The sequence below is a fragment of the Coffea arabica genome, chromosome 4c (assembly GCF_036785885.1).
Source record: "Coffea arabica cultivar ET-39 chromosome 4c, Coffea Arabica ET-39 HiFi, whole genome shotgun sequence".
Taxonomy (NCBI): domain Eukaryota; kingdom Viridiplantae; phylum Streptophyta; class Magnoliopsida; order Gentianales; family Rubiaceae; genus Coffea; species Coffea arabica.
This window is the reverse complement of record NC_092316.1, coordinates 17,368,124-17,392,494: the sequence shown is the minus strand read 5'-3', so window position 1 is coordinate 17,392,494 and position 24,371 is coordinate 17,368,124. Positions and strand designations below refer to the sequence as shown.

At 34.8% G+C, this 24,371-nt stretch overlaps 1 protein-coding gene across 1 annotated transcript; it reads right to left on the bottom strand.

Annotated features, from left to right (window-relative positions):
• Positions 1-15,900: 15,900 nt before the first annotated feature.
• Positions 15,901-16,773, bottom strand: LOC113739072 (uncharacterized). The gene has a single exon (XM_027266318.1). The coding sequence runs from the start codon at positions 16,771-16,773 to the stop codon at positions 15,901-15,903; it is 873 nt and encodes a 290-aa protein (XP_027122119.1).
• Between the last annotated feature and the right edge of the window lie 7,598 nt (positions 16,774-24,371).

The following is a 24,371-nucleotide window of genomic DNA, read 5'->3' as shown; positions in this document are numbered from 1 at the left end:
GGACATTAAGAGCATTAGATGAAAGGTCTACGAAAGGAAGTCAGATCGGATCAAAGGACATTTCTCGAGAAGGTCAAACAGTAACTCCTCGATTGGCCTGTGGATACTGTGGAAAGGCAAATCACACTGAGAATGATTGCTGGCGGAAAGGGAAAAAATGTTTGATTTGTGGGAGTCGCAATCATCAACTTAACAATTGCCCGAAAAAACAGCCACGAGAGGGTAGTACTCAACAAGTGAAAGGAACCAAGCCGAAACAAACTAGTAAAAGAGGAAATCGAACAAAAGTATCAGCACAGGTTTATGCCGTAGATCAGCAACAAGTTCCGTGGTCCTCTGAGGCAATGGGAGGTAAAAATTTCGAGGACGAAATTTCTTAAGGGGGAGAAAGTGTGAGAACCCAAAAATTTTCACATTTTCTCAGCATTATTTTATTCCTTTGCCTACATTTTATACTCTCCTTGGAAATATTAAAATTTCTATGCATTTTTACAGGTAAGTATAGTTTTAAAATTATTAACTATTTTTCCAGTATGAGTTAGTGTACGTTAGTTTGAAGTGCGTTATAGACGTGGGACCCGCTAGTGCGATATAATTTTGGTGACTAAGTGAGTTTTATGCTAAGTGTTATTATTTTACAAGATGTTAGGAGATAATTGGAGGTTAGTTAGATAGATTACCATTGAGAAACAAGAGGATAAGTTTGAAAACAAAAGGTGCCAAGTGTCGCGATTGGGTTGGTGTTGGACTTTGACTATTTTTTTCTCCACCTTTACTAAACATAAAATTTGACCAAGATCATCTTCATCTTCTCCATAAGCTGGCCGAAAATTTTGAGGGAAGGAAAGGGAGAGAAACTTCATTTTTCACTTTAATTTCTTGCTCTATATTGAACTCTAACCAGAAATTTTGCAAAACCCACCATAAAAGTGCTAGGTAAGGTGGTTTTCAGGGTGTTTGTGGAGTTATTTTTGGAGGATAAAGTTTAAGCTACCATCTTCCTTAGGGAGATAAGGTAAATTTTCAAGAAACTCCTTCTTTACTTCAATTAATGGGCAATTTGTGGTTATAGTTGTTGAATTAGTAATTTTGTGAGAAAATTGCATGGGTTGTAGCGGGTTTATGGATATTTCAGTTTTCTTGGTGAAATTTCTGCCATAATATGAAGATTGATGATTAGTCATGGTTTGATAGTTTTGATATATGAAATATCTAGTGTTTAGATGGTAGTTGACTTGGTTTAAAGAAAATTCTGGTTTGTGGGTACAAATTCCAGCTTAGGGTTCCATTGGTAGTAATCTGCCCTGTTCTGCCCGAATCTATTTGGCCATGTTAGAGGGTGAAATAGCCTTATCACAAAACATAAAAGTTGTAGGGAATGATATTTTATAGTTGCCTGCAAAATTTCAGCTCAATCGGAGCAATGTAGCCTATAAAAAGGTAAAAATACCCTTGACTCTCATAGGTTTAGTCCAATGGACAATTTTGATATTTCACAACACTAACCGTGTTTGTTCACCCTGATGTGTATTGAATTAGCCTTTGGCCAAAACATAAAAGTTGTATTACTATGTTTTAGATTTCCAACGCCCCTAGAATAATCTCGATTGGGCTTTGGTAGCCTGAGTTATTGTCTTTTAAACATAACGCGGTTAACTGACCTGTTTGTGCGATTCTGGTTCAGTAATTTCAAATTTTGACCTAGATACACTACGAACTGGATTAGGTAGTCTTCATAAAAGTTGTAGCTCTCTTCCTTAGATTTGAAACTGTATAAATTGCACCCCCAATCTGATAAGCGTAGATTCAGTTGTGTCCGTTACGCAAAATAACGTCAAATCTGTCTTTTGTTTCTTGACTCAAACTTCATTTCCGCACATGCTCCTAGCTTGATTTTGTACTTGTATGACTTGGAACCTATGGAATGGCTATTGAAAGAAGATAATTTTGTATATGACTTTGGGTTTGATTGAAGAAAAGAATGAAACCATAAATGGCTGAAAAATAGGTAAATACAAAGGACGTGCTGCCCAAATTTATGCTCGAGAACTAGGTCGATATACTTGCGACTTGAGTAAGGCTTGAGAGCGAATGCCACGTAAACCATCTAGGGTATTTACATTTTCTTTGCCACTTCGACTCAAATAGCTATTTTAAAGTTTTACAAGTGAGTCTAAGTTTTACAAGTATTTTACTTATGTTCTTTGGTTTCAATGTACTCTTTTCACTACCAAAATCATATTTATACTTTGTTCTAGTACGTATTCGACTTTTCTTTGACTCACTTACATCTTTGATGGTTGAAGCATAATGTGTTCATTTGATTATATTAGGATACCTTGGTGATTGAGAGTGTATCCGGAAGGAAACTTTGGACGTTATTTTGGTTAAATAGGTGAGTGTTCCTTGTTTGCTATATTTTCCTTGACTTCATGGTTTGTGTTATTGTTTGATAATGTGTTAAATGCTTTCAAGGATTTTCAAAATGAGTTTTCTTGGTGAACGTGTATTTTATCGCGCTCGACCTAAATGAAACGTGAAATTTTCAATGATTTAATGATTGATACATTAGTTGTGCATGATATAAGTCTTTTGACCGAATTGGGCCCTGCCCTTCGTTACCAATCAACTCGAACCAGAAGCGAATTCGGTCGAGCGATATGGTGACCTTGGGTGTGAACGTTGGTATACTCGAATATTACCTTGTTGTCGGGTAGAGTCCGGCCAACGTCCGGAAGGGGTTGAAATGAAATGAATGAACGAGTGGCAATGAATGAAATGAAGGGTTTTACTTATCAAAATGCATTTTCAAATAATTGGAGGAATAAGGGGAATGACAGGAGAGCGAACGAACGAACGAACGAATAGCTCCATGTGAGCCCGTATCCTTTTAATGAATGTGTTATTATCGCTTTCCATTGTAAATATTTCTTGAACTATTGATATTCTATGTTTAATGTATTGGATTGATTGTTTGTTTATGTGTTCGGAACCTCACTGAGTTTTTAGGTCATCTCTTTAGTTTTGTTTTGCTTAACAGGGGAAGACGAGCAAGGACGAGAGCTCGGTAGAGACTAGTCTAGACTAGTTTCTTTGATTTTATAATGGTTCTCGCCCTAGTGCTCGGCACGGGTTGGATGTATGGTGAATTGAGAACCTTTGTATATTCGATATTTGTACTCCCTTTTGAGTTAGCAATGTATATAAGTTTTGCTTTAAGTTTTGGATCGTTGTTATGTTTATTCTTGGTTTATTCTGATTTCGGTTGAGAATTGAAGTGAACGACTGAGTCCCAGCGAGAGTTAGGCAGGCGGTTCGCTGACCCCTTTAGTTCGTCTTAGGGGGAGGTGGGGCTGTCACCGACATCTTATAGGAGTTGTCTATTTTGGAAAAGTGGATGTATTTTGAAATGTGTAATGTAAGATTGAATATCTATGTATAGAAGTGACTTCTTTTCTTACATCGTCTGGTATTAACAGCTATTATTATATTAAGTTTGAACGGGAATCGTACCGAGTCCTGGCGAGGGATGGCAGACGTTCTGCAGATACCCTTGGATTCGCCCTTGGGAAAAGTGGGGGCGTCACAGTTGGTATCAGAGTTTACGTTTCAAATATTTGTAGTGTATCTTAGGCTAAAAGTTTAGGATACCGGACCGTGGGATTCACTTGACTATTAACCTATTGTATTCCGATGGTTAAAGAGAATTAGTACTTGAGAGTTTCTTGAATGACGTTTGGTGGCAAAGAGCCTAGGTTTAGAGATTTATTTGGGGAGATATCTTAGAGGCTTTACACTTAAGATTCGGAATTAGATAATTTAGTTGTACCTTAAGTAATGTTTGAGCAAGTTAGTAATTTTAAATTTTTAACATGGACATTGTGCTTGTTTTGCAGGGATGGATAATGGAAATGGACATGCCACTAATGGTCACGGTCATGCCAATGGTCATGTAGAACCTCTTAAGCCTATTTACTACCTAACTCTTGGTGGAGGAGCTCGTGTGCATTACTCGCCTTCTTTTAGGGTTCCTTGATGCCTCTGTAGGGTGACGTACACGTACCTTAATGACCTCGTACCATCACTGGACGACGAGCGTCGTCAGTTGGTGAATACCAATCGAGCGCTACTTTAGGAGGTTAAGGAGCTGAGCGCTATAGAGGATGCTCAGGGCGACAGGATCACAGAGCAGGAGGGGACTATGGTGGACGAGGTAGCTAGGACTGAGACCGCACGTGACGAGATTCGGAGGGTTAGAGCTCGACTCACTAGGATAGTCGAGGAGGTCCGAGATCGGGCTTCCGAGATTCTAACTGACACCTCTATGCTAATTGATGATGTGATGGATACTATACAGAGTCCGGCTCCTGAGGGTACTCCTGAGAAGGAGGATCCTGAGGAGGAGGTTCCACCTGATAACCCTACTGTGGACTAAACCTAGAGTGACAGACTTTTGACTTTTGTAGTTAGAATAGCTAGAGTGATGCTAGTGCCAAGACCATTGTATTTTTGTCTGATTGTATGGTCTACTTTTGAGGCACTTGGCTTTACTTTAGTCATGCATGACTAAAAGTACTTTTATGGCACTTGTGTACTATATTTTTATAATACTCCATGATTTACTAATTGTATGGATCTTAAAATGTAAATATGTGTTAATTATTGTGATTTTCACTATTTTCATGATTGGCTCTTATTTTAAGCGTTTTCTCTCGTAATTACTTTTATTTCCTGCGCTAGGCATAACTAGGATTATGGACGGACGTAGGAGTGGTCGAGGTCGTGGGCGAGGAACTAAGCAAAACCAACCTCAAGAGAATAAACAAAGATCGGCAACTGGACTGACCCAATGACAAGAAAATGTAGAGGATAACCAAATGGCTACTGCCATTAATAAAATGACTAATATCCTTGAATGGTTAGTTGAGAGACAGGGTCCAGGGCCACTTAGTCAACCTGGGGCCCAGGATAGAGAGGAAGATAGAGCCTTGGAGTGATTTTTGAAATTTAATCCACCCAAATTTATTGGAGGACCTGACCCCGAGTTAGTGGAGAATTGGTTAGAAAGAATGACCAATATTTTCGCCACCCTAGATTATGCGGAGGAGAGGCGAGTGGCTTTTGCTGTCTTTCAATTTGAGGGTACAACACGTGCTTGGTGAGATGTGATAAGGGGAAAATGGGAAAGAACACAAATCTCTTGGACCTAGAAAAACCTTTTAAGAGAGTTTAATGAGAAGTTTCTCCCGCTCTTGGTTCAAGAGAAATGGAAGGACGAATTCATAAAAGTGAAGCAGGGGGCGTCTAGTGTGGTTGAGTATGAGGAAAAATTCACTAAACTTTCTAGATACGTCCCAAAATTGGTAGCCATTGAGAAGAGAAGGATAAGGAGATTTGTATAGGGACTTAACGTGGAGATTTAAGAGAGGTTAGCAGCAGTCCAAATCTCTATTTTCATCGAATCTCTAGAGAATGTGCAGAGAGTCGAAAGTGCAAGGCTGCAAGTTAAGGATTTTCATGCCAAGAAAAGGGGCACTCCTGGTCATCCTCCTGGACAAGCAGATAAGGGTGCCCCACCTTCTAAAAAGGAAAAAGAAATGGGAGGAGTAGAGACATCTAGTACACCAAAAAAGAGTCAATCAAAAGGAGGCCACAATGGATGAGGTCAATCAAGAGGAACACCTCTAAGTGATCAAGTTGTGGCTTCTCAAGTTATTTGTGGTTATTGTCGTAAGCCTAACCATATAGAGAATAAGTGTTGGAAGAAATCGGGAAAGTGTTTATATTGTGGCAGCACTGAACATCAGGTCGCAAATTGTCCGAGTATACCGAAGGAAGGAAGAAGTGCTCAACGGCCAGACAAGTCGGTATCTAAACAATCTAGTGTTGGAGGCAGTCGACCTAAAGCGCCGGCTAGGATTTATACATTAAACTATCAACAAGTTTTTGATCCTGCTAAGGTCATTGAAGCTATAATTCTTGCTTTTCATTGTTTATCTAAAGTTCTAAGTGACCCTAGTATGACACACTCTTTTGTAAAACCCTAGATTCATGAGATTGAATCAAAATTTGACTGCTAATTGGGTGACTAGAAATTGTGAGATATGGGTTGAAAAGTATAAGTTATTGATTGATCTGATAAACATGACTATTAATGGGTATAATAATATCCTATATGTGAATTTCGAGGACGAAATTCTTTTTAAGAAGGGAAGGATGTGAGGATCCGAAAATTTTTCTTATTTTTATTTTATTTACAGGCGATTTAAATATTTATTCACTCATTTTTTGTAAATAATTTATTTCAACCATTTTAAATCTATTTATATAGATTTATGTCTCCTTTATGTTTTTAAGACATTTCGTCAGAAAAATTTATTTTTCGGAAGCTAGTTTGGTAAGGAATAACGAATTCACGTTTTCGAGGCAATATTCGATCCGAGAGTGCAATGATCTTGAAAATTTGAGGACTCATGTTTCATTTTAAAATAGTTATTTTTAAGATTAATTACCCTAATATTAGTTAGTTATATTATCGTTACATGAATTCCTTTTACTTTTTGTCTTATCGCGCGTGAATCAAAAGTTCGCGTTTTCGCGTCAAATCGACCTAATGAAGATTTAAGAAATTTATTCTAGACTACTAAGAGTGAATAATTATAATATTAAGGGAAGGACATTAGAGGTTTAATGCACAAGTGAAACAAACCCAAGAGAAAACGGACACGAAACCCTTGCGCGCGAGTACTATTCATAGTTGACTTTTGTGCAAATTTTAACCACAAATCACCCAAGCTTCTTCAAGAAACTTCATTCATCAACACACCCTCTCTCCCCTCCCCTCAAGCTGGCCAAAACTCTTCAAGGAGAAGAAGAAGAAAAGCTCTACACCACATCACTTCAAATTTTGCTCCAAATCCTTCACAAATCACCATCCAACCTCAAAATCACTTGGGAATTTACTTAAGCTAGAAGAAAGACTTCATCTTGGCGATTTTTTTGAAGTTTTAGTGATCAAAAAATTCTGGTTTCTCTTAAAGCTAGGAGGTAACCATCCAACACCATCCAATCTTTCATTCTTGGCTTTAATGGATTTTATTCTTAGCTTTGAAGCTTGTAGCTTCATTATTGTTGTTGTTACTTGGGTTAGAATGGTTGATTTGGGTTTTATGAATTTTCACCTTGGTTGTATGGGCTGATATGATGATATAATGTTTGATTTGAGTTGTTTAAGTGTTGGTTAAGATGATTATGGATATAGAATCGAAGGAAAGTTGAAGGAAAACTTCGCATGGTTGCTGACCGAAATCTGTCCTGTTTGTGCCGAGCATTTAGTTCGAATTTTTGATGCTCAAATGACTTTGAAAATAATGTATATATGCTGTATATGGTGTGTTGAAAGTTTCTACTAAAAATCATTTGAATTTGTTGAACAAAACATGAAATTTTGAAATTTAATCAAATTTGGAAACTGTGTTCGGACAGCTTGAACAGTGTCCCATTGATCGAACATATCTTTTTGTACAAACGTCGAAATCGAGTGCTGTTTGTGGCATTTGAAACTAGAAATTGTAGCTTTCCAACAATATAAAATACACCATTTAGTTCGCACTGAGTGATCCGTAGTGATTCACCAAAATTTCCTGTTCTGTTCGAATGGTAGTAAGAAGCTGCAACTTCTTGCTTGAATTCGAGCTACCTATGAACTGATTTTCAAAACTACTTCTTCTGATGAAATGTAGCCTTTTGAATCTAGTTTTCAATGCCACTAACCATTCTCAATTCTAAGTTATATTGTGTGAGATATGGTACAATTTGTAAACTGCAGCAGAGCTGGAAAAACCCTACTTTTTACTGGCCAACTGATTTGGTTGTTTGTTAGATGCTTTGCTTTGAAAATTTTGATGTCAACCAACTATCAATTAGTTTTGAAATGTTTCTTGGATCTGGGTTTCACAAATGAACCAAAATGGGACTGATTTCGTGGTGCAAAATGTTTGAAAAGGAAAGAAAACAAAAAAGACAGACTTGCTTTGGGAAATTTCTTAAATTTTGGTAGTTTTGTTAACTACCTTCCTGTACGAGTTTTTACGTGAAATTTGATAGAGAAGTAGTGCTTATATGGAAGTTGAATTGTACTAAATTTGGTGTTATTCTAAGACCATTTCGATATCCAACTGAAGTCCCAAAATTTGTTTTACAAATCTGGAAAATCCACAGAATAGTCTTCAATTTTGGCCAACTTTGAGCTGCTATATTTTGGCACTCAAAACTCCGAATTTAGTTCCGCTTATTGTGGTTGAAACATTAATTGAAATTATTGTTGTGTTACAAGTTTTAGAGGCTAGTTCATTTTCTGTGAATTTTGCCTAATTTTCAAAGTTTACCGAAAACATGATCGAAACTGTCTTGTATGCTCAAGTCAGCCACTTTAAACTGAAATTTGAATATCTTCCGTTTAGAATCTTGGAATGGTGTCTTTTGGGAACTTTTTACTTTGAACCAAGATTCCAACGGTATAAATTTTTCTAATTTTGGACCTATTGAGTGCAAGTTCTGATTTTTCTAAGTTTGACGTGCAAAACTTAAATTTTCTGACACGATGGGAAATGAGTTTTGGAAACTCTTCCCTATCTTTTGATAATGATTGATCGTTTTAAACTCGATTTCATGAAGGAAATCAGTTTTTCTTGTGTTAATAAAACCTCACTTTTGAACATTTATTTTAAGTGGCTAAGGTTCTTTGTTTGAGGTATTGACTAGTCTAAATGAGTGTACCTTCTTTCTTGATTAATACATGATTGTGAGTGAGAAATAGTTGTCAATTGTTCAGGCGCTCAAGGTTCGAAGGGAATCTCGATGCGGACATTTAAAACTTTGTTTGCTCACTTATTTTGAATCGGTGAGTGTTAAGTGCAAGATTTCTCGTGTTTACTTGATTAATCTTACTTGTATACGTGAACATAACTTGATGCGGCAAGTGTGTACTTTATCGCACTCGTTTTCCTTTATTTAACTTATACGTGTATTATACGTAAACATGACTTATATGTCGATCGAAGTGAATTTCGTCGACTATTATACGTGTACTCGTGGGGACGCCCAAATCTCATTGGCCAATCTTGCGACTCGAGTCGACATGGACTTGGTCAAGAAGTTTGATGAATCATAAGAATATTACAAAACACAACTTGATCTTTTAAGATCTTGTTCGACATACTCGTGGAGTATCGCCCTTTTAGTGCGTGTTCTTAAAAACAAAACTTGATCTTTTGAGATCTTCTTTGGCATACTCGTGTAGTATCGCCCTTTTCGTGCGTGTTTAGTTACAGATCCAAGAGCGTGGAATGGTGGATGAAAAAAGTAGTAAATGAAGTTTCTACGGATTTAATACCTACCCGAATGATGGAGTGTCATCATGAGGGAGTATCGGATCGAGTCTTGGCGAAACAAGTGGAAATTAGCTCTTGAGAGCTTCCGTATCCTTAACAAGTGTGTTATATTATAAATTGTGAATTATTTGAATTTTCTGGATTTAATTCTTTTACATATTTTATTGTTACTTGTAACTTGAACTACGTGTTCGCATGTGCATGTTTTATTTTTTTTTCTTGGACTTACGAGCATCCACTCACCCCGTTAGATTTGTTTTCCTTAACAGGAGTTGAAAAGGAAGGAATTATGTAGAAGCCTACTTGATGGCTCTTTTGACTAGAATTTTGGGAATGTACTTGACTAGACATCTTATGGGAGTTGTTTATTTTGAAAAAATGGATGTATTTTGAAACGTGTAATGTAAGATTGAATATCTATATATAAAAGTGACTTCTTTTCTTACGTTGTCTGGTATTAATAGTTATTATTATGTTAAACTTGAACGGGAATCGTACCGACTCCTGGCGAGAGTTGGGCAGACGTTCCGTGGATACCTTTAGGTTCGCTCTTGGGAGAAGCGGGGGCGTTATAGTAACACCCATCTATTCAAATTTATTTCATTTACTTACAAATTTGTTCCACCACAATTATGCAGTTTATTGAATTCGGATATTGCTATATTAGCTACTCCTCTTTTTCATTTTGCAACACCTTTCTCAATAGGTATGTTTTCTTTAACCAATCTCCTTTTTTATTGTAAGAAATATGTAATCTTGCAAGTTGTATGTGCAATAATTTTTTAGTATTTTAATTTAATTGTCCATGTTAGACAGGTTTGATAGAGAGGATATCACGTTTGTTAATTGTTATTTGTGGTTTAAAATAAGTTTATCATCATAAATTTTTCCATATATAGATTGCATCTACTTCTTTTGTTGTTTTAACTATAGTTACGATAATTTTCAAATCATTTGTTACTTTATTGACGATTCCATTTAGGCAATTTTCACTTCATTTAATTTGCCAATATGTTTAACTATCTACTTAAAACTATTTGGTTGCAAATCTAAAGTATGTACTCCATTACTTTTAATTGTTTTCTTGAATTGAGTGGGTTAAGATGCTTTAGTACTTTTTTTTAAGGTAATTATTCCTCTAAATTAGTGTGTTAGTTGTTGTATATCTTTGCAACTAGATCAAAAACTGATGTTTCATTATTGTAACTCCTATCGAGAAGGAGATGCTTTGTTATATGTCCTAAATCATACAATAAATCATAATTGATTGATTGATTAATGTTGAGGTTTCGTGATGATATGTCCTTGGAATCTATATAACAAGAACCGAAATTCCGCTAGTAATGATTTCTTCAAGTATGCTAATTATTCAAATCTCACTTATATAACAAGATAATGTGGCGGATTGCCTTCATATCAAGATCAAATTTAAACTAAACAATAAATTTTAATATCCCTAAAGTGCATGAGCAGATATAAGTAGGTCTTTCATTCTATTAAGTTATATGCAAAGTGGTTGATCGTATCTTATAATTATGTTTCATTGCATATTATATTTTTTGGCTCAATATGTAACTTATAATTTTTCTGTTTAATATCACATAATAAAATTGTCATACTTCAATTCTTACACTACAAAATATCAAATAATAATTATTAACCATTCTTAATTACAGGTACTCCTGCGAGTCGCATGGGCTTTTCCTCCTAGTATTTTGGAGAAAAAGCAAATTAAAGTAGAAAATGAGAAGTTAAAGGTCAATATTGATAAGGTAAAAGAGTCCCACAAAGAAATTGAAATTTCAAATAAAGAATTAAAGAAAGAAAATGAAAAATTCAAAGAAAAAAAATGAAGGTTTATGAATCTTTAAAAATTGAACATGTAAATATGAAGAAGAGAATAGATAATTTGAGTTTCTGCTTAAATGAGTTTACCAATGGAAAAGAAGAAATCAAAACTTGTTATAAAAGTGAATGATTTCAAAATTCTAATGATAATAAGAAAAGTTTTATTAAGTATAAATTAACATGCTATTTTTGTGGAAATTTTGGTTATAAAATTGATACATATTTTAAGAAAAGAGAGTTTAAGGGAGGAGCTAAAATGATGTGAGTCAAAAAGTATAAATCTATAATTCACAAAGAACAATAAAATGTTTATAAGAAAAATGATATTAGAAATGTGTCTCTAAGATTCGAAAGTCAATATGATAATAAAGGAAAGTCACATATTAGTTTGAATAACAAGAGATTACCATTGAGGCATTTTAAGGGGAATAAAAATATTTTATGTGGTGTTTCAATGTATAATAACTATAGAAAACTTTTAAAAGTTTATGAAGATATTAAAGATATGAGATTCAATAACCATCAATTTGGGTTCTATTCATGAATATAATTGAACTTACTTGATAATTTGTTAGATAATTGAAAATATTTTTATTCTTCAAAATATGTATGATTGTGCATGATTTTATATGATTTATTTAAGGATGATTAGTTAAATAAAGAAGTGAATGCCAAAAAAAAAAAAAAAAAAAAACTATGGCTCATTGCCTATTATTATTTTGGAAAGAATGCAACATGAATGATACTTTAAACTTTCAAAGGATTTTCAATTAAAAAATAATATATATATATATATATTACAATATTATCATTTTGAATTTGCTTGTTTATGATATATAAGTTGCTTATCGTTGTTAATACTTTGTACAAAGTTATACAAGACATGTTCTTTTATACTACTAGTGCATACTTGTATAAAGTACTTTTGTTTAAGATTCGTGTAGTTTGAGAGTGATATTCAAGAATATATATTCCGTCAAGTCAAAACAATCTATCTCAAGCCACACTTTGAAAATAATCGTCCAAATAGTTTGTAGATTTGGAAAGAAGAAAGAAATGGAGTTCTCATCTACCAAATTCAATTTTGCCCCATGGAGTAGATGGAGAATAAAAGTAAAAAGTAAAGCATGCATCTACCTTGGACACTGAGAATGATAACAATTATAAATAGATGAAATATATTGAGATATACTTTTAAAACTTAACTTTCTTTCCTCAAATTGTGTATGAGACAAATAAGTAATATTTGAATGCTTGATTGATGTGTATCCCAATTTGCACTTTTATGAGATAAGAATACATGGATTTAGAATGTCTAATTGTTTTGACATTCTATTCATATTTTGTCCTCGTGTGAATATATTTTTTTAAAATGATAAATTTAGACATATAAATGCTTGATTATGTAACCTCCAAATTTTTCTCAATTATGTTCATGACTTGCAAAAGAAAGGGAGAGAAAAATCCTTTTATGATTAACTTGTTAGGAGCTTTATATGTAGATTATACTAGTTATCTAAGTTGGATATAGTTTAACTACTAGATATAATACATCTCCTAGTTTAAATGTGAGAGCATTCTACCCTAACTCAGTTTTTTTTTTTTTCAAAGTAAACAATATATTAAATTGCACCATAACAACTTTACAAAGTTTGTTTACAAAATTGGAGCAACTGCTCCTAAATCTTCCCTAGCTAATCTAGTTAACTTAAGAGGGAAGGAAACCTTCCAGTAAACATCCTCTACTAAGTTCAAGGCAAATCTTGCCAAACTATGACTTACAACATTTCCTTCTCTTCTAATGAAAGAAAAGCTGCAATTTCTAAAGTTTTGTTTTAACAACTTTATGTCTTCAATTAGCGTTTCAATCTTTGCATCCCTTGTGTCTTCATCTCAAATCTTACTTACTGCTATCTTGTAATCATATTGTATTTCTACATTCACCCATCCTTCTTGCATAGCTACCGTTAAAGCTTTCCTAATGGCGCAAGCTTCTTCCACAACAGGATCACTGCATCTTTTTTCAATACTAGCCCAAACTCCAACAATATCACCATTTCCCTTTCTAGCTACGATACCCCAGCTAGCTTTCCCATGCTTTATATCAGTTGCTGCATCCGTATTGCGCATCACAACTCTTGCTATTGGTAATTTCCATCTGTCTTGACTTTGTGGACCTGTTTCTTGTTCAACCTCTTTTATTTTTTGGTTGGCTAACTCATATTCTTGCCACTCTTGCATAGCTTTGTTAACCACCATCCCAGGACATTTTTTCTCTCTATTAAATTGAGCTTGATTTCTTGCCTTGCATACCTGCCACAGAATATTTACTGTCAGCACTATATGCTCTCTTCCACCCTTTCTCTACTGAGCTTCCATTAGGCTATTCAACCATAACTAGAAGTTGTGCCTGAAATTTTCAATTCCATCCCATTTCACTGGTGTAGCTTTCCATATCACTGTTGCCTACTAACAGAAAAATAACATATGCTCTAGTGTTTCAGTTCCCTCTCCACAACATAAGCACTTGTCCTCCCCTTTCCCAGTTCTACTCTTTATTACTACATTCACTGGCAAGATCCTATGCAGACATTTCCATATAAAGTGTTTTAGCTTATGTTTCATATTTAGGCTCCAAATGAACTTCGAAACCTTTGTATTTTGTTCATTTATGTTATCACCTGCCACCTGCCTTCTGGCCATTTCATGCCAATTACTCCTCTGTTTCTGTAACTCTTTTGCCAAAGTATATCCTGTCTTAACAGTATGCTCCCCAGATGAAGAGAAAGGCCACACCAATCTGTTCTTGCTGCTACAAATACTAATAGGGATGTTTTTTATATTCCTGCAGTCTTCCTCATTAAAAATGGACCTAATGAGCTCCATTCTCCACTCCTCATTCTGAATAAACTCATTTATTTTTTGTATAGAGCAATGAGGAGGCTTTACTGTAGTAACCATCCTTTTTCCTCTATCAGGTATCCACCTGTCTTCCCATACATCAATTGTACGCCCATCTCCTACTCTTTTTCTTGCTCCCATTTCCAGCAACTCACCTGTACTAATCACACTCTTCCACATCCAGGAGTCACTCTCATTAATTTTCATCTTCCATATTGACTCCTCCTTAAAATATCTTCCCTTCAGTATCCTGCTCATCATCAGATTTGGCCTAGTTAAATCCTTCACAATTGCCTTGCTAACATTGTCGTATTAAACTCCATTAGATCTCTAAAACCCATTCCTCCCTTTTCTTTAACATCTGTGAGTCTCTCCATCCTAACCAGTGAATTTTCCTTTTTTTGTCCTTTTCACCCCACCAGAACTTTGCCATTTCCTTACATATATCAACACAGATTCCTTTTGGCAGTCTAACACATCCCATTGCATATGTAAGCATTGCCAGTATGATAGATTTCAGCATTACTTCCTTTCCAGCTTGATTCAACAGTTTTTCCTCCACCCCTTCAATCTATGCACCACTCTCTCCTTTATATAGGTGAACACTTGTTTTTTTGTCCTTCCTATTGCCACGGGTAAGCCCATATATCTACTCTGTTGTACTTGCTTCATGTCTTCTAGCACTTCTATCACCTTTCTTTTTTTATCCTCTCTCATATTTTTTCCAAAAAATACAAATGATTTATCAGCATTAATCATTTGACCAGATGCATTTTCATATATCTTTAAAATCTGCAATTACTTGCTGTGCTTCCTCCTTTGTTGCCTTGTAGAAAATAAGAGTGTCATCTACGAAAAACAAATGAGAAACTGCAGGGCACTCCTTTGCTATTCACAATCTAGCTATTTTTTGACATTGCATTGCATGTTTCACCAAACTAGATAGACCTTTAGTAATCATCACAAACAAGTAGGGGAACAATGGATCTCCTTGTCTAAGTCCCCTCTTAGGTCTAACATAAGCCTTTCTCTCGCCATTAATATTAAAAGAATAGCTAACAGAGGATGCACATTTCATTACCTACTGAATTCACATAGGACAAAATCCCATTTTCTGCATAATTTTGCCCAAAAAGACCTATTTGACTCTATCATAGGCTTTGGACATGTCTAACTTAAGAGCCATGTGCACTATTTTTCTAGTTCTTTTTGTATTTGGGTGATGAAAAAACTCATGAGCAATTACCACATTATCAAGAATCTATCTACCAGGTATAAAAGCCGATTGGTTAAGACTAATGCAGTGTTTAAAAGGCTTAACTCTATTAACAAGAACTTTTGCAATGATTCTATAGACAACGTTACACAGACTTATAGGCCTAAATTGGGACACCATCACAAGAAATTCAGTTTTTGGAACTAAAGTAATAATGGTTTCATTGATAGACTTCAGAAGGTTGCCAGAATGGAAAAAGCTAGAAATTGCAGCTGTTAGATCACCTTTTATGATGTTCCAGAATCTTTGAAAAAAGACTAGTGCCAAACATCCGGTCCAAGTCCCTTGTTTTGATGCAATGAGAACACTGCCTTCTTGACCTCCCATTCTACAACAGGTCTTGTTAACCTCATGTTCATCTGACTCATAATTGTCTGAGGAATTCCTTCAAGGATTACATCAAATTGGCTCAAACTGTGAGGACTTAAATAGGTTGTAGAAGTACCTTGTTATTTCCTCCTCCACTTCAGATTTAGCTTTACACTAATTTTCATTCTGCTTTTGAAGTGTAGATATTTTATTTCTCCTTCTTTTAGCTTCAACCATAGCATGAAAATAACTTGTATTCTTGTCTCCCTCTTGAAGCCTTTTTACTCTAGCTTTTCGTCCCCAGAAGACTTCCTCTTTTTTATAGGCATTAGCAAGCTTTTTCTGCAGATAACTGATATCCTCTTTTGTATTAGGCCCCCCTACATTCCTGATATCTATGATTTTCTGCTTTACTTCCTCAATGCCCTTCTTAGCATTACCCTTCAACTTTTTATTCCATCTCATGAGCTCAAATCTACATTCTTTGATTCTGTTCTGGAGTCTAAAAAATCTTGATCCCTCTTGCTTGTTCCCCCATGCTTTTTTAATTACCTCTCTCACTTCTTTATATTCAAGCCATTTCCTGTCAAAATAGAATCTCCTTTTCCAATTTCGTCTTATTGGTTCAGTTTCCAACAACATCATACAATGATCTGATGCTTCAACATGAATGTGAGTGCACTTTGCCCTTTCATAGGTCTCTTTCCATCCACTATCAATCAGAATTCTATCCAGTCTTTCCTTTACCTCTCCTGCATTATCCCATTTATTACACCAAGTCCATGGCTCCCTCTCAAATCCCAATTCTGAAAGCTGATTATTTCTGATAAAGATCTTGAAAACTCTAAAGCTAGATTTAGGCCTTTTACTTTCTCCCCATTTTTCTGCATTTGACACTTTATCCTTCATATCTCCTGCTAGAATCCAGTTTTTTTTCCCAAATACATTTCCTCTGGCTAATAATGTCCCACTATTTCCCTCTAACCTAGTCCCCCGAGCTAGCATATATGCCAATGAGCCACCACTTACAATTTTTCCTTTGGTCATTTATAAGTAATTCTATAGTAAAATCAGTGTCTAGTATCCCTATTGACCTTAATATCATTTCTCCACATAGCAGCTAATCCACCAGCCTTCCCTCTTGGTTCCACCACAAATAGGTTATCAAACCTAAGTTTCATCTTAACCTTGTTCATAACACATTTTGTGTTCTTAGTTTCAAACAAAAATATTAAATTTGGGGAGTGGAGTTTAGCCATCTCCTCTAATTGAGGAATTGTCAAGAGGCCCCCAACACCTCTACAATTCCACACCAGTACATTCATTGACAAATTAGAGCCCCTTTTAGGTAAAATTCTACTACCTTCAAATTACTCTCCTCATTTTCTAGCAAAAGACTTCCTTTGATCCTTCTGTTTTGACTATCCACTTCCACCTCCACACTGTCTACTACTTTCTCAGCCCCTCCTTTTCTTTTCCCCCTCTTTTGCCCTAGAATTCTCTCATTATAGTCCGCTAAAAGCTTCCTATTTCCTACTTCTTTCACTAATCTTTTCCATCCTCTATTTCCTTTGTATCTTCTTTTCCCATTCTCTTTTCCTTTCGCACCCTTTTTGCCTTCTTTATAACCTTCCAACAAGTTCTGTTTAACTTTCTGTCTATCCCTTTTCGCATCCCTTTCCATTCTATATTCAATTGTTCCATTTATCCACATATTATCCTCCTACCCTGCTTCTTCTATCTCCTCCATAGCTCCCCCAAGCTCCTTTCTCACCTCATCCCTCATTTCCTGTCCATTCTAATTACTTTCCTTTTTAGTTTTCCCCTTTTCTACCTTTTTCCCCTTTCCCAACTGTTTTTATCCATTCCTGCATAGTTTTCCTTTCTTATTTGCCCCTCCCTAATTATCTGACTTCCATTTTCTATTACCCCAACCCCTTCATCCTTATTCTTTTTCCTATTTCTATTCTCATTCTCGTACCTTTCGCCCTCATTCTCTCTCCATGTTATCATTAGTCTATTCCTGTCCTCATTTTCCTTTTGTGCATTACTTCCTATCTCACCTAGTTCCTCCTGATTCTGCCCAAATCTACCTTGTTTTTTAATAAGATTTCTTGGATTACTAGCTTGTAACCATGTTCCAAATTGAGGCTCTCTCCCCATATGAGCTCATTTTTCTTTGTAGTTTCTCTCTGTATGTCCCATAATTCCACAGCTAAAACAAAAATCAGGACACCTCTCATACTTAAATTTCACCCATCTAATTATACCATTCATTTTAACTATAGTTCCCCTCAGCATTGGTTGATTTAGATCAATTTCAGCTAGAATTTTCATATGCTTTCCCTCTTTAGTCCCACTATTGGGGATAATAACATCTTTCACAGATGAAAATACTCCCCCAATCTTCCTTCCCGCATCTTTTGTTATCTAGCGTAAAAGGAGATTCTAGATTTGCACCCATATTCAAGTTTTGTTAAAAGCATTTCCATCTAATTCCAGCCCCTCCCTCCATGGTAGTACCACTAAAGGCATATTATCATACACCCATGGTCTACTATTCAACACTCTATCTTTATTCTGCATATAAGCAAATCCTAACTTAGTTAAACCTAGCATATTATTTTGTGCAAGTGAAATGATTGTGATGTTATTTGTCATCTTCATACTTAAACGCTATATCTATCCATATTGACATCACATAAGAAAATGAATCTGATATCAATCTAGTGACTTTCATATTATTCATGTTTAAAAAGATAAAATGTTCTTATCCTCACAATAATTGAGGTAGTTGCATCACGTGCTTGAATGTTAATTAACTCTTGTTTTGATGATACTTTTATTTACACCTTAGTGCCTATTTATATATTTTTCAAAATAGGAGGTACTATAGTAGGAATGTGTAAAAAATTATTTTGAAAATAATTCGTTACATGATTCCCTTGTATGTACTTGTTAATATACTTTTGAAGGGATAACTCTTTGGATATAATTCATCTCCTTGTGCTTACTTAAGTTATATTATTATTCTAGAGGAATACTTGATGAGAATAATGATGAAAATTGATTTGACTTTGATTTTAGGGAAGTTTTATGCAATTCCTTCTTCTTATACAATGTTCTTTTATCCTTATTTATTTATTATGATGTCAAAAGAGAGAGAAAATTGAATGATATTTCTTTCAATAATGAGCTTATACTAAGGGGGTCCTATTTCATCAAAGAAATTATTATTTTGTTTGTCATCATTAAAAAGGGGGAGATTGTAAATTTAGGTTAATCAATCCTTAGTTTTGATGATAATGAAACAAATTGATGATTTAGACTAATGGTTTCATATGAGAAATTGTCCAAAATAGGTGTCAAATCCAAAAGAATGAAGAAATGATTTGAATCAAATGAAGCAAAAATTGTTGATGCTATCGAATGCTTTTCGAAGCATTAGACGTTCGGTAATTGACGCGAGTATTTCTGACGAAAGCTGTTGGACACTTCACAAGGATGTAGGACGTCAGATAGTCAAGGGAATCTATCGAACAATCATATTGAACGTAAACCCCTTAGATTGGCTGTTTGATAAATTTGAAAAGAACACCTTAACAATCTAACCTCTATTGAAAGCAAGACTTGTCAAACCCACAAATTCCATCGACTGTCGGATAAGAGTTGAGAACATGCTATCGGATGTACCCATCGAATGCAAAGAAGAGGATTGGATATGAGTAACTCTATAGTCAGGATTCCTAATAAAATAGAAGTAGACTCTCGATAAAAAAAATAAATAAATAGATACAACCAAACTACAAAAGTTAGGGCTAAGAGGAAAGTTTTTTTACATTTTTTTTTCTTTTCTTGGATGAGAAGAAAGTTAGGACATCTGCAAGAGGTATCTTCAAATCTATCATCTTCCCTTTTCTTCTATTGCAGTTTTTTCTCTTATGTACTCTTAGGCAATATAGCTGCTTTTCCTAATTCTATGTAGTATTTATTTATTCATTTCCTATCCTAAGAGACTAAAAGAAAGAGTTCCTCTTATGAATAGTAACAGAGGTCCCCTATGGGTACGTTTAATGTGTGGGGTGGATTGGTAGTTTGCATTGCGTGGCTTACGTGGAAGGAGTTGGAAGGTGCCGAAATTGCTTGATTGTGTTAGGTATATAGCAAATATGGTCGTGTGATTTTACTTTATTGCCCTGCTTTAGTGATGTTATTGGCTTAGGTGTCTATTTCCAAGCTACGTATAGATAATTTGATGTATCACTTGAGTGGTGCAAATATAGTGCTTTGTGCGGAGGCGCTTTACTCTTCGTCTAATTGTGAACTAACTGTGTTCAAATTACTGAAATTCAGAGTACAAAAGGAAGTTGAGATTGTCCATTCTCAAATCAATGGTACACTTGAGATATTGCTAAAATCATAAGCTGCAATTTCCTTTGTCTTGCATTCCTGCTTCCCCATTTGCTCTGTGCTAACTCTGAAAAGTGTTGGTCAATTGCTTTGTTATTTTTTGCGTTTTTTGTTTGCTTTTGCATCGTCTACTCAGTCTTTTCATTTGACTGTTCATTGGTTTATTGCCAGTCATGCTTTCTTTATCGCATGCATAGAGTTATTTCTATGGCAAAGCTTTTCTTCATCTATTATAGTCAAGGATAATTGGTTATATTTGTGTTTGGATTTGATCAATTTGTGTAGTTGGCTTCTACAGATTTATTTTCAACTGCTTGAGTTGTAGTTATTGTGTATGCATTGAAATTCAAGTTAAATCATTATGGAATAATTGTTTATTGCCTCAACTTAGAGAATTGCTGTTGATTGAGCTTTACATATCTCTTATAGCCTCAACATCCTACACAGCTCCTAATCAAACATCAGCAATTGCACACTCAAGCAAACAACCAATCAGTCCAACATTCGATTCTCAGCCTGATCAAAGTGCTACAACTAAGTCACTTGCAACCACAACAAGAAATAGAACAACAGCGAAAGCACCACAAGAAAAGACTACCACAATATAAGCCCCAAGCAGAAGAGAGCGCCACCAACAACAATCACCAGCCAAGCAAAACACAAAAAGATTGAGTAACGACTACCACAATATAAGCCCCAAGCAGAAGAGAGCGCCACCAACAACAATCACCAGCCAAGCAAAACACAAAAAGATTGAGTAACTATTTCCAATCCAACAAGCACTAATCATATGACTTCCTGCTACCTATCTCACCCACTATGCAAATACTTTTTTCTGTGCATAGGTAATACTTTTGCCTGAAGTTCCTTACGAGCTCTGTAGATAGGTAATACTTTTGTCTGAAGCTCTTTACGAGCTCTACATTCTAACAGTCTTATTTAGCAAACTCATACAAATAACAGTATCCTACTTAACTATAAACCATTGTTTTAAAATGCATTTTTGTGGCGAATCTCAAGGCGAGCTCCAAATGCCCCGGGGCATTTGAATGGGGGGGTGCAAGTGTTATAAGCCCCAAGTTATTTGGGGCATTCGGGAAGTTTTTATATTTTTTAATTTTGAATTTTGAATTTACTATTTTATCTTGCTTATCTTTGTTTTCTATCCTTATTATTGTTTAATAATTATAAAGAATGATTTCATTTATTTTATCTTTGAAAATAGTTTGGGAGAATACAAAATAAAAACATCCATGACTTTGTTTCCTATTTTTTTCCTTTTCTTTGATCGCAAAATATAATTATTTTTTATTAACATGATTCTAGATGGCTAATATATGCGTTGAAGTTAGTTGTAATTTACTTGTTAGCAAACAATAATATTTTTGTAATTTTCTTAATTTTATCAATTTTTTATATTTATTAGTAGCATATATACATACATATGTATGAGTATTATAATTTTGTAGTATTATTTTATATTTTTTAATATATTTAAAAAAAACAAATTTTGTGGTACTTACACCCCATGCCTCGGGGCTTTCATTCGACTTGGATAGACATAGGATGCCCCACTTAATGCTCTCGCCTTTTAAAACACTGTTATAAACTACTTTTTGTAATGTATCAACCACTATATGGCATCATATATATATATATATATATATATATATATATACATATTAAATTATAAACTTGACCTCAACACCCAAGTACACAACCACTCTAACTCTAGAAATAACACTCATACCCAAACTCAAAACTGGAACCTCACACAATGCATGAGGCAAAACAAACTAGTATTTAAATGTATGCGAAGATGACTGACAAAGATTTGTCTAGCTCATCCGTTGAATTTGCAGGAGAACTTAAATGTTTATCCATAGCATGCATGCTTATATTTTTCGATCTAGCCAACTCAAGTTAGTTCAGTTGGTATGGATGGTCTCTTCCTCACAAAAGGTTTCAAGTTGGCTTAATTGGCAAGAACATGATACTTTTTCACAAAAGGGTGTTCTATCTTGTTGCAGATGTGAGAACTATATCGGTCCTGGAAACATGTTCTGCTCATGGTGGCGACCAATGTTGAACCCACCCACACTTTCTTCTACCTAAAAAAGAAAAAAAATTTGGACAAGCTTAATAGTGTGTTCAAGACTAGTGAGTCAGAAATATATATATATATATATATATATATATAGAGCAAGTATTTGAGCGGTAAAGGAGTTATTATTTGCTTGTATGTGGACAATATGTTAATCTTTGAAACTGACTTAGAATAAGTCAGTGAGACCAAAAAGTTGCTATCATGCAATATGGGAGTGGCTGATGTTATCTTAGGAATAAGAATTTAGAAAAAGCAAGGACAAATTTTGCTTTCACGATCTCATTAATTGAGAAGATTTTTAGTCATTTCAATCATCAAGATTGTAAATGCGCCTTAACTCCCATTGATCTAAAATTAATTTTGTTAAAAATGTTGGTGATCCTGTGTTTCAATTGGATTATGCCAAAAGTAATTGGATGCTTGATGTATGCAATGACATGTACAATGCCAAATATAGCTTTTACTGTAGGTATGTTATGTAGATACACAAGCAATCCAAGCAAATAATATTGGTTAGGTGTAGTTAGAGTCTTGAGATATCTAAAACATACCAAAGACTATGCCATTTGCTATAGTGGTTATCCTTCAGTATTAGAAGGTTATTCGGATGCTAGTCGAGTGACAAACAAAGATAATTATTCTTCTATGAGTGGTTGGGTCTTTATGTTAGGTTGAGGAGCAATTTCTTGGGCATCCAAGAAGCAAACATGCATAACTCATCCCACCATGGCGGCTGAATTTATAACTTTGGCTTCAACTAGCAAAGAAGCCGATTGGTTATGAAGTTTGTTACATGAGGTACCAATGTGATCAAAGCCAATTTCATCAATATCTATACATTATAATAGTGCTGCTATGCTTGCTAAAGCTTATAGTTAAGTGTTCAATAGCAAATCTAGATATGTTGGATTACACGTTGTCTAATAAGAGATTTGATCAGGAATGATGTGATAATCATAGATTTTGTAAGATCAAAAGATAACCTAGCTGATCCTTTAACCAAAGGATTAATAAAGAAAGTGATGGTTAAAACATCTAAAGGGATAGGGTTGAAATCCAATCCGTGAATCACTAACAATGGAATCTCGATTCAACACTAACTATAACAATTAGCCTTGAATTCAATATGTAAAAGTACATTGATATGGTGGTTTGAATGCTAAAAACATCCTAGAAGGTATAGTGTGATTTTTTCTGCTTGAAATTGGAAGTTTGAACTCAGAGTTCTTATCAAGTCTTGTAAAATGCTACAAATAGCAAGAGCATTAAGAGTTTGCCTATATGAATGTTGGATTGATGGCATCCACAAAGTTGAGGACTTAACTTTGAACATGTTCATGAAACGATAGGGATACAAGGCATTAAGAGCTTACCTATATGAATATTGGATTGATGGCATCCACAAAGTTTAGGATTTAACTTTGGACATGTTCATGAAACGATAGGGATACAAAACCTAATGTATTACTGATATAAATAAATTAAAGAGAAATGAATCTGTGTGTGTTAATTTATGTGGCTTGTTGCATATACTCTTGGTTCAAAACTTGTCTACCAAGCAATGCTAACAAGTTATAATCAATTAACACTAAGATGGTGGTTCAATTGAAATATACCATTGTTTATGCATAGATTATCAGAATTTTTAGTGATCCACAACAATATTTTCAATTTGTTGAAAATGGCAGGGGATTGTTATAATATTTTCAAATATTGAAAATCCGGACAGAATTCTTGAAGTAGCTTTCTGCGTTTCATTCGAAACCTTTCAGGTTTCAATCGTCATTTGAAAAGATACAACTCCAAACATGTTTCTAATATTTAATAACTGTTTAAGGGACATGAAACTTTATTTATATGGATCAATTTGTGGTCTTTTTGTTACAGACAAAAAGATCTACAAACTCTAGAAAATCACCGCTCTTGTCTTCTTTGTTCTTGGGGTTGTAACAACTTAACGCAAAGTTTTGTAACCAAACTTCATCATATTCCAGAGGATATTCATCCTGGATCTTTTGCGCAATATAGTGGACGAATAAAGTTTTAAGAAAAGTGATTTGTAATCACGATTTAAAACCTTTTTCTTGTTAGTTTTGTAACCATTTTATTGTATTCTTTTTATTGTTGT